A 13,117-nucleotide genomic window follows, 5' to 3' on the forward strand; every position below is an offset into this window, starting at 1 on the left:
TAAAAGGCCAGGGTGGAGCATCAGATCTTACAGAAAATGGAGCCATTTCATTAACTCACCAGTCCCTTGAGATTTCAGTGCCTGATGACATAACACAACCAGGTCTTGAGAGGTTTTCAGAAAACTAAAAGCACCTATAAAATATGGAGCTTGTAACATATGAGTTTATATAGCACAGTTATTTATAAATAACACAATAACCAGCTCCTGTTATTTCACAGCTGGCTTGGGATGCCTGTTGGGCAAAAGACTCAGTGAGCAGATGCAAAATCCCCTTTGACAGCTTCTACCCGATTCACAGTCAGTTTGCACTACAATGGCCCAGTGGACTTACATTTCGTCTGGTAATTTGCAACTTTATTTTTTTGATTCTTTGAATTGTCAGGGAGAAGGAGACGGGTTTCTGCCCCCCCTGGTTCTTTACTCGAGTGACTCAGTCTGGCTATCCAATTGTCTATGGATTTTAGGCCTTTCTTGTTGAATTCCAGTATGGCGTGGTCACTCTTGCCCAAAGTTCCAGCAACTTCAATTCCTTCTATCACTTCTTCTCCTCTATTAGTATGATCCAGTATAGCTTTTCCAATAGAATGGAATAGAATGGAATGGAATGGAATGGAATGGGATGGGATGGGATAGAATAGAACACAACAGAATTCTTTATTGGTCAAGTGTGTTTGCATACACAAGGAATTTGTCTCGGGTGTATATGCGCTCAGTGTACGTACTGTACATTCATCAAGATTACAAAGATACAACACTTAATGCTAGTCAAGGTTCCATAAGTAACCTGGTCCTAAGCAATATAGGGGTTTATAGGTAACAACCAACACTTGTGTCCGGAGACCAGTCGGTAGCCAATGCAGCTCACAGAGTGTTGTAGATACCTGGGCAAACCTTGGTAATCCCAGTTTCGCTATAATATTGTTTTATTACTGTTGTGAGCCGCCCCGAGTCTTCGGAGAGGGGCAGCATACAAATCTAATAAATTGAATTGAAATTGAATGACAGCGCTCTCGTTTTGGACTAGCTGCAGTCTCCGAACGTTCTTCAAAGATAGCCCCACGTAGAGACCATTGCAGTAATCGATCCTTGAGGTGATGAGGGCATGAGCGACTGTAAGGAGAGACTCCCTGTCCAAATAGGGCCGCAACTGAGATGAGCGTCCTCATTCCGTTTCCTTCCAAGTACGAAGTGCGCACTGTCAGGAATTAAAAACCCCTAAGTAATATCATAATGCAGAAAGTTGGCCTCAGGTAAGAATGCTGAGTCATTCAGAGGCAATGGAGCATGCAGCAACCCAGCAACTATATGAAAAGTATTTAACGAGGGAAGAGCTCCCTGCTCTTTCTCTCTGTCTGTTCGCTGTTAGCGGTGTGTGGAAGTATGCTTTGAAGAAGCTGTAACGCTGTGAAAGTTGGTTCCTGTGAGTTATTGAACTAAGATAGTTGTAGCAAGGTACTAGTAAGATACTAGTTTATTGTATGTATAGTATAGACAGCAGCAGCAGCAGCAGCAGCAGTAGTAGTAGTATAAAGAAGTAAATATATTTTTCCACAACTTCCTGCTGCTGCTGTGTTTCATTGAAGACTTCGATTCCATTTCTGCTGGTCTGTGGCTGGCTGTTTGGGTTGGAGGGCTGGCTGGACTGGTTTGCTGCTTGGCCACAAACAGGCTAGCTTCCACAAATGCAAGCTCTGATACGCACTGTAATACACTACCTGAATGCTAAGGGCATGAACGCTGCTGCGTTGAGTGCACAAGATGCTTACTGAAGCAGACAAAATTGACAGAGTCAGTGCTGCACGAGAATTTCTTGACCGTTGCGAAATTGAACGCAAGTCTTTTCTCAACTGCATAATGACAGGAGAGGAAACTTGGGCTTATCACCATATTCCAGAGAGCAAATGTCAATCAATGCAGTGGCGCCATGCCCGTTCTCCTTCAGACAAAAAATTCAATACTCAGCAGTCGGCAAGAAAAATCTTGGGCACCCATTGCGCGCAAATCTTGGGCCCCCGTCGCAGCAGCGTTCCCGTTACACAATAACAACTTTCCCCCACAAATATTCCCCACAAGAGCTACGTGCCTTGTAACCTTACGTTCCGGATAACCCTCGTATGATGGTTTTTCACACAAGACCTTTGCAGCATCCCCATGGTTATGTGATCAAAATTTAGACACATGGGAACTAGCTCATGTTCTTTTTTATTTTAAAAAAAGTTTCTTATTTATAAAACAAATAAGAAAATAGACAAGACATACATATAACATAGAAACAAGTACATGATGGATCTTCTAGTATGCACAATTAAATTCCCTTAGTTCAGGGGTGGGCATGGGGCCACATGAGAAATTGGGATGGTTTTAGAGGGCCGGACTAATATAATTAACTCAGTTCTTCCCAATACTGTAGAGACCCAGACCCTGGCCTGACCTAAACACCCAGACCCCACTCTACAGACCCCCAATTGTTTGCTTTACGGCAACACGGTGCACCACAGTCACTGCGCTGGAGTGTTTGCGTGGTTTCTGTGTTCGGACGCTCTTGGTAGGAGGTCGGGGTCCAAGTGTGAGGATGTAAGAGCTCACCGCATCTGCCGGGACTCCTCCGGTTCCTGCTTTCCTCATGATTCATCAGGAAATCAGAGGAGTCCTGGCAGACGCGGTGAGCTCTTTCATCCTCGCACTGGAGCAGACCCCGACCTCCGCGGACCGGTCACAGATAGTGGGCGGGCCGGATAGTTCTTACTTCAGTATTCATCTTAAAATGTAAAGAACAAAAGAGAGAGAGAGAGTGTGTGTGTGTGTATTTATATTTACATCACTCTTGGGTTCCCTTAATTTAGAGAGCTGGTGGTCCTTTTCCCCCCAGTAATAATATAATTTATTCCAGGTTTCGAACTATTCAGTTTCATTTTTTCCTTTCAATTCTAACATCAGCCTATCCATCTCTGCGCGTGATAGTATTTTATATAGAAGTTCCTCCTCTGTGGGTATATTTTTTGTTTTCCACTTTTGAGCAAAAGCTAGCCTTGCAGCGGTCAAAATATGTAGCATTAAATATGTTGTGGTTTTGTCGTGTTTGTCTGTGGGTTATCCCTAGTAAAAAGAGCTCTGGTTTTTAATTCTACACCATTTTACTAACCTAACAACTGCAATGTTTAACGTAACAACCATGGAAAGAAAGCTCATAAAATCGTGCAAAATTCACTTAGCAACGGTGTCGTTTAATAAAATAAATGACGGGCTGAATTGTGGTTGTAAGTTGAGGATTATCTCTATTATCTTAAAGAATGCTGCGCTTCAGTGGAAGGGATCTTGGAGGTCTTCTAGTGCATTCGCTGGCTGGGGAATTCTGGGAATTGAAATCCAAATATCTTCAAGATGCCAAGGTTGGGAAACACTGCTCTAGTCCAACCCCTTGCTCAAGCAAGAGAACGTATACCAATGATGGCAAACCTATGGCACGGGTGCCACAGGTGGCACATGGAGCAATATCTGCTTTCACATGAGCCATTACCCTAACTCAGCTACAACCTGCATGTGTGTGACGGCCAGCTGATTTTTGGTTCACCCACAGGCTCTGGGAGGGCGTTTTTGGCCAAGATATTGGTATCCGAATGGAATCTTTTTAACATTCATATTTTATTGTGTTATTATTTATTTATTTATTTTATTCATTCATTTGTCCAGTACACAAATACATAGGAAGAAAAATAGACATGTAGTAATATATATAAGGGTAAAGTGAACTTAGAGGAGAGGATATATGAAAGAAAGAAAATATATATATATGACAACTGAGAGAAAGGAAAGACAATTGGACAGGGGACGAAAGGCACACCAGTGCACTTATGTACGCCCCTCACTGGCCTCTTAGGAACCTGGAGAGGTCAATCGTGGAGAGTCTAAGGGAGAAATGTTGGGGGTTAGGGGTTGACACAATTGTGTTATTATATATTATATTTTATTGTGTTATTTTTAATCTGGGCATGATGTTAATATGTATTGCAAGTCCATGTGCTAAATAAATAAAGGAGGCACATATGGAGAGGATGATTTTCAAGGCTAGAAGTTCATTGCTTTGTCTCGGGCACCTAAGAGAACAAATTTTGGCATTACACACAGATTTTATTTCCTGCAAGTGCGAATAGCAACAGGGCTTAATATCAGAGTTTCTTATTCATCGATTTTTCTTTCAAACGTTTTATCTTTTCTCCTTATGCTCAATTATCATAATTAACTGATTCTTGGCTAAGATTTGCTTCCCGGCTGGAACCAACATTGATTTCTGCACCTAAATTTCAAGGTTGTTTACTCAGGCAAAGCATCTGTGAATCCCCCCCCCCCAAAAAGCTGAATTTTAGAAACGTGGGTGACATTTCTCAACAAATTTTCTTCTCCTCTTACTTTCTTTTACGTTCGGTTATGCCAAAAGCAGAGCAGGCAGAGGCTTCAGTTGAAGGGGTTTTGATTTTTGCATTTGTCAACAGGATCTCTATGCGTTGGACCTTGAACAATATCGCTACTCTGGAGTAAACCTGACCGGCTTCCGCATCTTGAACGTGGAGAATCCCCATGTGTCTGCCATAATTGATAAGTGGTCCATGGAGAGGTTGCAGACGGCTCCCAAACCTGAACCTGGGTTGACCGCCGGGGTCATGATGGTACGATGGTCACTTTGAACTCCTGTTCCTTCTTCTGCTGGTGTGTAAATCAGAAAAGGTTTGCAGCCCCTTTGCCTTGGGCCAGGCTGGGTCCAAAGTTTTTAGCACCCTCTGCTTTTGTCCAGAAAAGGAGCCTGGCCACTTGCACCTGAACTACACATTACACCTGAGTGGGTAAAAAAAATATTTTTATTTTATTTTATTTTATTTTATTTTATTTTATTTTATTGTTTTATCTATCTATCTATCTATCTATCTATCTATCTATCTATATCTATCTAGGTATCTATCTATCTATCTATCTATCTATCTATCTATCTATCTATCTATCTATCTATCTATTTATTGGATTTGTATGCCGCCCCTCTCCGGAGACTTGGGGCGGCTAACAGCAATAATAAAACAGCATATAATAATAATCCAATACTAAAAACAGTTAAAAACCCATTAATATAAAAACCAAACATACATACAGACATACCATGCATAAAATTGTAAAGGCCTAGGGGGGAAAGAGTATCTCAATTCCCCCATGCATGGCGGCAGAGGTGGGTTTTAAGGAGCTTACGAAAGGCAAGGAGGGTGGGGGCAATTCTAATCTCTGGGGGGAGTTGGTTCCTGAGGGCCGGGGCCGCCACAGAGAAGGTTCTTCCCCTGGGTCCCACCAAGCGACATTGTTTAGTCGACGGGACCCGGAGAAGACCCACTCTGTAGGACCTAACTGGTCGCTGGGATTCGTGCAGCAGAAGGCAGTCCCGGAGATAACCTTCGTGCCGCCTTCTTCCGGAGGGCAAGAATCCTAGGAGAAGGAAGTCTTTGAAGCAAAGAGGCTGCAGCAGGAGGGAGTTTTTCTCATAATATTATCCCGGAGTCAGGATTGATTCCTGGAAGCCTGGGTGCATGGCCAGTCAGCCAATGGCAGATTAGATTAGATTAGATTTATTGGATTTATATGCCGCCCCTCTCTGCAGACTCGGGGCGTCTCAACACAATGGTGAAGAACAGTACATAGTAACAAATCTAATATTTAAAAATCTAGATTACAGTTTTAGATTAAATAGTCGAAAAAAGAAACCCCAATATATAAAAAAAACAACACACAATCGAATCATACACAAAAACTACATGGGCAAGGGGGAGATGTCTCAGTTCCCCCAGGCCTGACGGCAGAGGTGGGTTTTAAGAAGTTTACGAAAGGCAAGGAGGGTGGGGGCAATCCTGATCTCTGGGGGGAGCTGGTTCCAGAGGGTCGGAGCCGCCACAGAGAAGGCTCTTCCCCTGGGTCCCGCCAGACGACATTGTTTCGTCAACGGGACCCGGAGAAGGCCAACTCTGTGGGACCTAACCGGTCGCTGGGATTCGTGCAGCAGAAGGTGGTCTCGCAGATATCCTGGTCCATGAAGGGCTTTATAGGTTATAACCAACACTTGGTTTTTAGGGTATTTTATTTTTATTTATTATTAGAGTTGGAAGCAGGGGTGGGCTGCTAGTTGGAGCCACAGGTGCGCCCGTGTTTCGGCGAGGTTTTCTTGCTTCCACGCATGCTGAAACATGGGCGCTCCTGTGGCTTCTTGTGCGATTTTGCCACCACCACAGGTGCAGAAGCAATATTGCCCTGGCCCTGCAAGCACTCACGAGTCCAATTTAAGGTTCCAGCTGGAGCCCACCCCTGGTTGGAAAGGACCTTGCAGGTCATCTAGTCCAACCCCCTGCTGGTGCAGGAGACCCTACATAGTAGAAGCAGTGGCTCTTCACAGTGAGCTTAGCTAGAGGATCAAGAGAACATTTGCAGCTGGGGAGGATTGTTTTTGGAGTGGCTGTAGGTGGTCAAAACAATTACACTGTCTGCCTTCATTTTAGACAGACGCTGCCCTGTTGTACGATGCCGTCCACATCGTCTCTGTGTGTTACCAACGGGCCCCTCAGATGACCGTCAACTCTCTTCAGTGCCATCGACACAAAGCCTGGCGATTCGGTGGACGCTTTATGAATTTTATCAAAGAGGTAAGAAGAGCCCTAGACTCTGATCGGCATTGCCGGGGTGGCGCAGCAGGTAGAGTGCTGTACTGCAGGCCACTGAAGCTGACTGTAGATCTGTAGGTCAGCAGTTCAAATCTCATCACCGGCTCCAGGTGGACTCAGCCTTCCATCCTTCCGAGGTGGGTCCAGATTGTGGGGGCCATAGGCTGGCTCTGTTAAAAAAAAGTGCTATTGCTAACATGTTGTAAGCCGCCCTGAGTCTAAGGAGAAGGGCGGCATAAAAATTGAATAAATAAATAAATAAATTGCTCAGGAGGCAGCCACAGAGCGAGGGATTTGGGCTTGGCTGTTAGACCCCCAGGCACGGACGGATTTATAGGCTGTAACCAGACATGGGCAGAAGCCGGAACACCCGGAACCGTCGTTCCACCGGTGAAAACGGCAGGTGGGCAGACCAGGTAGGCGGGCCGCTCACAGCAGTGAGTGAACGGTGGTGAGCGAGGGGGACGCGAATGGCGTTGGGCAGCGGTGAGCAGGCACTTATCCTTTTGCTTGTTTCCAGGTTCTTTTTGCTTCTGCACATGCGCAGAAGCAAAAAAAAAACCCCTGGAAATCTCATGCGCACATGAGCTTGCACGAAATTCAGCTTCTGCACATGCACAGAAGCTGAATCCCATGCGGTAGTGCGCTCCTGGCTCGTTCCAGTAGGGCTGGGAATGGTGGCCCACCCCGGCTGTAACACTTCATGTCGTCAGGGCAATTTTTAGACGGAAGGAATGCTTCGGTGGAGCTACTATTATTGTTATTTTAGATTCTAACTATTAGATTTGTCATTATACAGTGATGCCTCATCTTACAAACGCCTCGTCACGCAAACTTTTCGAGATACAAACCCAGGGTTTAAGATTTTTTTGCCTCTTCTTACAAACTATTTTCACCTTACAAACCCACCGCCGCCGCTGGGATGCCCCGCCTCCGGACTTCCGTTGCCAGCAAAGCACCCATTTTTGCGCTGCTGGGATTCCCCTGAGGCTCCCCTCCATGGGAAACCCCACCTCCAGACTTCCGTGTTTTTGTGATGCTGCAGGGAAATCCCAGCAGGGGAATCCCAGCAGCACAAAAACGAGCGCTTTGCTGGCAACGGAAGTCCGGAGGTGGGGTTTCCCAGCAAGGGGAGCCACAGTGAAATCGCAGCATTGCAAAAACACAGAGGTCTGGAGGTGGGGTTTTGAGGACTTAGGTGTTTTTGCGAGGCTGCGATTTCACTGATGCTCCCTTCGCTGGGAAACCCCACCTCCAGACTTCTGTTGCCAGTGAAGCGCTCGTTTTTGCGATGCTGGGATACCCCTGCTGGGATTCCCCTGCAGCATCGAAAAAACACAGAAGTCCAGAGGTGGGGTTTCCCATGGAGGGGAGCCTCAGGGGAATCCCAGCAGCGCAAAACGGGTGCTGGCAAAAGGGGTGAATTTTGGGCTTGCACGCATTAATTGCTTTTCCATTGATTCCTATGGGAAACATTGTTTCATCTTACAAACTTTTCACCTTGAGAACCTCGTCCCAGAACCAATTAAGTTTGTAAGACAAGGTATCACTGTATATTGTTTTTATCATTGCTCTAAGCCGCCCCGAGTCTACGGAGAGGGGCGGCATACAAATCTAAATAATAATAATAATAATAATAATAATAATAATAATAATAATAATAATAATAATAATAGTAGTAGTAATAATAATAATAATAATAATAATAATAATAATAATAATAATAATAATAGTCATACTCCTTACTCTGGTTGGGCTAGCCAGCTAGGTCCTCATCCTGACATTTCTCAAGCAAGCCAGACGGAACCGTCTCAGTGGTAGACGGAGCCCACTAATTCACTTGTCACCTCTCCACCAGATGCATAATTTCCAAGGGTTCTGCCGTCTCAAGTAGAAGTAATTGCCACAAGAGCAGCAGATACGCTCAAGTACTGTTCAGATTGTTGAGGAGGTCACGCAATGACCTCATCATTGTGTGCATGAAAAATTGAAGTGCTTCCTGCGGGCGCACACACAAAGATAGAAAACAGGGAGTCAGTCTGTTCATGCCTTTGTCCTTGGAATAAGAACCAGATTCTTTTGAAGGGGCTGGTCTGCCCAGGTTCCTTTCCTGAAAATTCCCTTTTTCTCAAAATGCTACGCTTGGCTCATGTCCCTTTTGTTGGAACATCAGTTGACGTTGGTGCCAAAGCTCGGTAACCCAGGGCTCTCTCATGGTTTCCTTGTGGTTTCTCAGGCTTGATGGATCATCGCCGAACGGTGATAAAATGCAAACAAGATCAGATTTTAAGTGGCTGGTAGTTTCAATGGTAATTGGAATGAAGTACTGGCAGTTCTGTGTTAGCAAAAACTTCAGAAGAGAAGGATTGAGGGGTTGTGATTTCTGACAGTCTCAAAATGGGTGAGCAGTGCAAGTCAGGCGGTAGGGAAAGCAAGTAGGATGCTTGGCTGCATAGCTAGAGGTATCACAAGCAGGAAGAGGGAGATTGTGATCCCACTATATAGAGTGCTGGTGAGACCACATTTGGAATACTGTGTTCAGTTCTGGAGACCTCACCTACAAAAAGATATTGACAAAATTGAACGGGTCCAAAGACGGGCTACAAGAATGGTGGAAGGTCTTAAGCATAAAACGTATCAGGAAAGACTTCACGAACTCAATCTGTATAGTCTGGAGGACAGAAGGAAAATGGGGGACATGATCGAAACATTTAAATATGTTAAAGGGTTAAATAAGGAGGGAAGTGTTTTTAATAGGAAAGTGAACACAAGAACACGGGGGCACAATCTGAAGTTAGTCTTTTTCTGCCATCAGACTTCTATGTTTCTATGTTTCTAAATGATTGACACAGTAGCAGTGATAGGGATACTGCAGGAGTGTGTGTGTGAGAGAGATTGGAAACCACCGCGCATTCCTTGTGCAGAGTCCAAGGTCAACTGAACAACTGAAGAAGCCAGCACCCCCTTCCCGGATTGGTCCACCTGATTGTGCTTGTGGGTGCAGGGTTGTGAGAATGAACTTTAACCTAGAGGGGAACGGAAGGGGATTTTAGTGTTGGTATTGACGGCCACGAATCCAAAATGGCTTTGTTAATAAATTGAACCTTCTGTGAGAGCAAAACAGTGGATTGTGGTTTATTTCTCAGATGCTAGTTGGTTCACTGACAACAGATACCAACACTAAAATTCCCTTCCGTTCCCCTCTAGGTTGAAGTTCATTCTCACAACCCCGCACCCACAAGCACAATCTTGTGGACCAATCCAGGAAAGGGGGTCCTGGCTTCTTGTTCAGTCGACCTTGGACTCTGCACAAGGATTGTGTGGTGGTGTCTGTTCTGCCGGGCTCTCTGGTAGGAGCCTCCCAAAAATTCAAGGGTACAAATTTCACACACACACACGTTTGAAAATTCAAAACACTGTTCTTTATCCCAAAAGTCAAAATAAACAAAGCACTCTTTTTGTATTGCAAAGAGCACTCTTCCCAAAACAACCGGGTAGTCTGTACAATTTCCCTTAAGCAGTCATTAAGTACTTAGCTAGCAGCTGTGAAGAAACTTCACACCCCTTCTTCTTCCAACAAAGTGAGACACACACACGTTGCTCTGCTTTGGTTTCAAAGGCGTGAAAAGGCCACACAAGATTCCTGATGAACTCCGATCAGATACTCTTCCACAACGGCCAAACCCACATGCTGCTATTTATAGCAGCAGCCCGAATTACTGGAGCCCCACCCAAACACAGGTGGCCGCTCTTATCTCCTGTAATATGTCCTTATTTGGTCTCTTCTACGCATAATTCTGCGCTTGCGTGGGTCCAAAATGTCATCATCTGAATCAAGGGAAGATAAGGGAGATTGACTGCCTGGGCTGTGTGCCAAGCCCTCCTCTGCCGAGTCACTCCCACCTTCTTCTTTGTCCGAGGAAACTAAACTCTGAACTCACTCTGTCGGCAATAACACAGGCCTGTGACATGTTGAATTTTCCCCTGCATCCACCTCCCCATTCCCTGGGGCAGGAGCTGGGCCAGAGCCAACCACAGCAATTTCCAATCTTTCTCTCTTACACACACTCCTCCCGTGTCCCTCTCGCTGCTACTGTGTCAGGTGGCCCGACAGGACAGGGATCCTGGTATGTAACATTATGCACAATGTGGAGAAAGAGACTACACTTACGTCGCATTGGGAAGGAAATGTTTTTGTCCACAAGCTGGGCCACTTCTGCTTCAGGGTGGAGAGTTGTCCAGCTACTTGAAAAGCTTTAAAAATAATTCATCCATATCATGGAGAAAGATGGCTGTGCAATTACTTGTAGTGGAGGCTGCACCTATCATTTTCAGGGTCAGAAGAAGGAGGCTACTCAAAACCGCTTGTCCAGGAGCAGGAGGGGTGGGACACAGCTGTTGACTTCCTTGCTGTCTGGTTATGAGTCAAGCCTTCAAATTGACCTGCTGTAAGCAAGGACAGAACTTGGACTAAAAGCCAGGAAGGAAATCCAGAGGTCACTTTATTCCCAATTCCCAGGCTACCTAGATGCAAAGGTCCACTTTGGCTGCTCTTAAAACATAGAAACATAGAAGACTGACGGCAGAAAAAGACCTCATGGTCCATCTAGTCTGCCCTTATACTATTTCCTGTGTTTTATCTTAGGATGGATATATGTTTATCCCAGGCATGTTTACATTCAGTTACTGTGGATTTACCAACCACGTCTGCTGGAAGTTTGTTCCAAGGATCTACTACTCTTTCAGTAAAATAATATTTTCTCACGTTGCCTTTGATCTTTCCCCCAACTAACTTCAGATTGTGTCCCCTTGTTCTTGGGTTCACTTTCCTATTAAAAACACTTCCCTCCTGAACCTTATTTAACCCTTTAACATATTTAAATGTTTCGATCATGTCCCCCTTTTTCCTTCTGTCCTCCAGACTCTACAGATTGAGGTCATTAAGTCTTTCCTGATACGTTTTATGCTTAAGACCTTCCACCATTCTTGTAGCCCGTCTTTGAACCCGTTCAATTTTGTCAATATCTTTTTGTAGGTGAGGTCTCCAGAACAGAACACAGTACTCCAAATGTGGTCTCACCAGCGCTCTATATAAGGGGATCACAATCTCCCTCTTCCTGCTTGTTATACCTCTAGCTATGCAGCCAAGCATCCTACTTGCTTTTCCTACTGCCCGACCACACTGCTCACCCATTTTGAGACTGTCAGAAAACACAAAACTGTTGTGTTTCCTCTGGGATCAGTCTTATCCCAGGGTTCCCTGCTTCCTTGTGTTTTATCTCGTTGCAAAATCATGCTATTTATTTTATTTTATTTATTTGTTTGTTTGTTTGTTTGTTTATTTTGTCCAATACGCAATGTGGGTTTTAGTGGGTGTATATATATATGTGTGTGTGTGTGTGTGTGTGTGTGTGTGTGTATGTATATATATATATATATATATATATATATATATATATATATATATATATATATATGTAGATTGTTCTGAGTTCGGGTTTTGCCCTGTGTAATGTTTTGCATGTCTATGCGACGTTTCGGTGAAATCACATTCACCATCTTCAGGCTGGAGTTCCAATCTCTGTGTTGTTGTAAATGGAATATTAGCAAACCTCAGTTTGCTAATATTCCATTTACAACAACACAGAGATTGGAACTCCAGCCTGAAGATGGTGAATGTGATTTCACCGAAACGTCGCATAGACATGCAAAACATTACACAGGGCAAAACCCGAACTCAGAACAATCTACATACATATACCCGTGAAAATTTACGAAAACAAATATATATATATATATATATATATATATATATATATATATATATATATATATATATACACACACACACACACACACACACACACACACACACACACACACACATAGTAAAATACATGATGAAGGTTATAGAGGAGATACTCATAGTAAAATATATCTAAGAAAGAATAGAAAAGAAGATATAGGAATAGAACATATCAATGAAAGAATAGAAGAGATATAGGAATAGAAGAAAGGTATAGGAGATACCTGGGAATTCTGGGAGTTGAAGTCCACATGTCATAGAAGAGCCAACTTTGCCCAGCCCTGCTCTAGGCTGTGTTACCCAAAGCTCCAAGGGGTTTCCTCCCTTCAGGCCTCAGAGCTCAGCAAGACTTCATCATTCTCTCCAGTGAACCGGATGCAGTGGGCACCAACCATTTCTAAGTGAGAATTGCCCCCACCCTCCTTGCCTTTCGTAAGCTCCTTAAAACCCACCTCTGCCGCCAGGCATGGGGGAATTGAGATTCTCTTTCCTCCTGGGCCTTTACAATTTCATGTGTGGTGTGTCTGTATGTATGTTTGGGTTTTTTTTATATTAATGGGTTTTTTAAATCATTTTTAGTATTTATTGGATTATTATTGTACATTGTTTTACTACTGTTGTT

At 44.1% G+C, this 13,117-nt stretch overlaps 1 protein-coding gene across 1 annotated transcript in view; it reads left to right on the top strand.

Moving 5' to 3' along the window:
• Window positions 1-13,117, top strand: part of GRIK3 (glutamate ionotropic receptor kainate type subunit 3) — a 162,313-nt gene that overhangs the window by 106,622 nt on the left and 42,574 nt on the right. The window contains exons 6-7 of the mRNA XM_070764460.1: window positions 4,494-4,667; window positions 6,528-6,671. Coding sequence (XP_070620561.1) covers window positions 4,494-4,667; window positions 6,528-6,671 — 318 coding nt within the window. The remainder of the gene's footprint in view (window positions 1-4,493; window positions 4,668-6,527; window positions 6,672-13,117) is intronic.

Source organism: Erythrolamprus reginae, chromosome 11 (assembly GCF_031021105.1).
Source record: "Erythrolamprus reginae isolate rEryReg1 chromosome 11, rEryReg1.hap1, whole genome shotgun sequence".
NCBI classification, from domain to species: domain Eukaryota; kingdom Metazoa; phylum Chordata; class Lepidosauria; order Squamata; family Dipsadidae; genus Erythrolamprus; species Erythrolamprus reginae.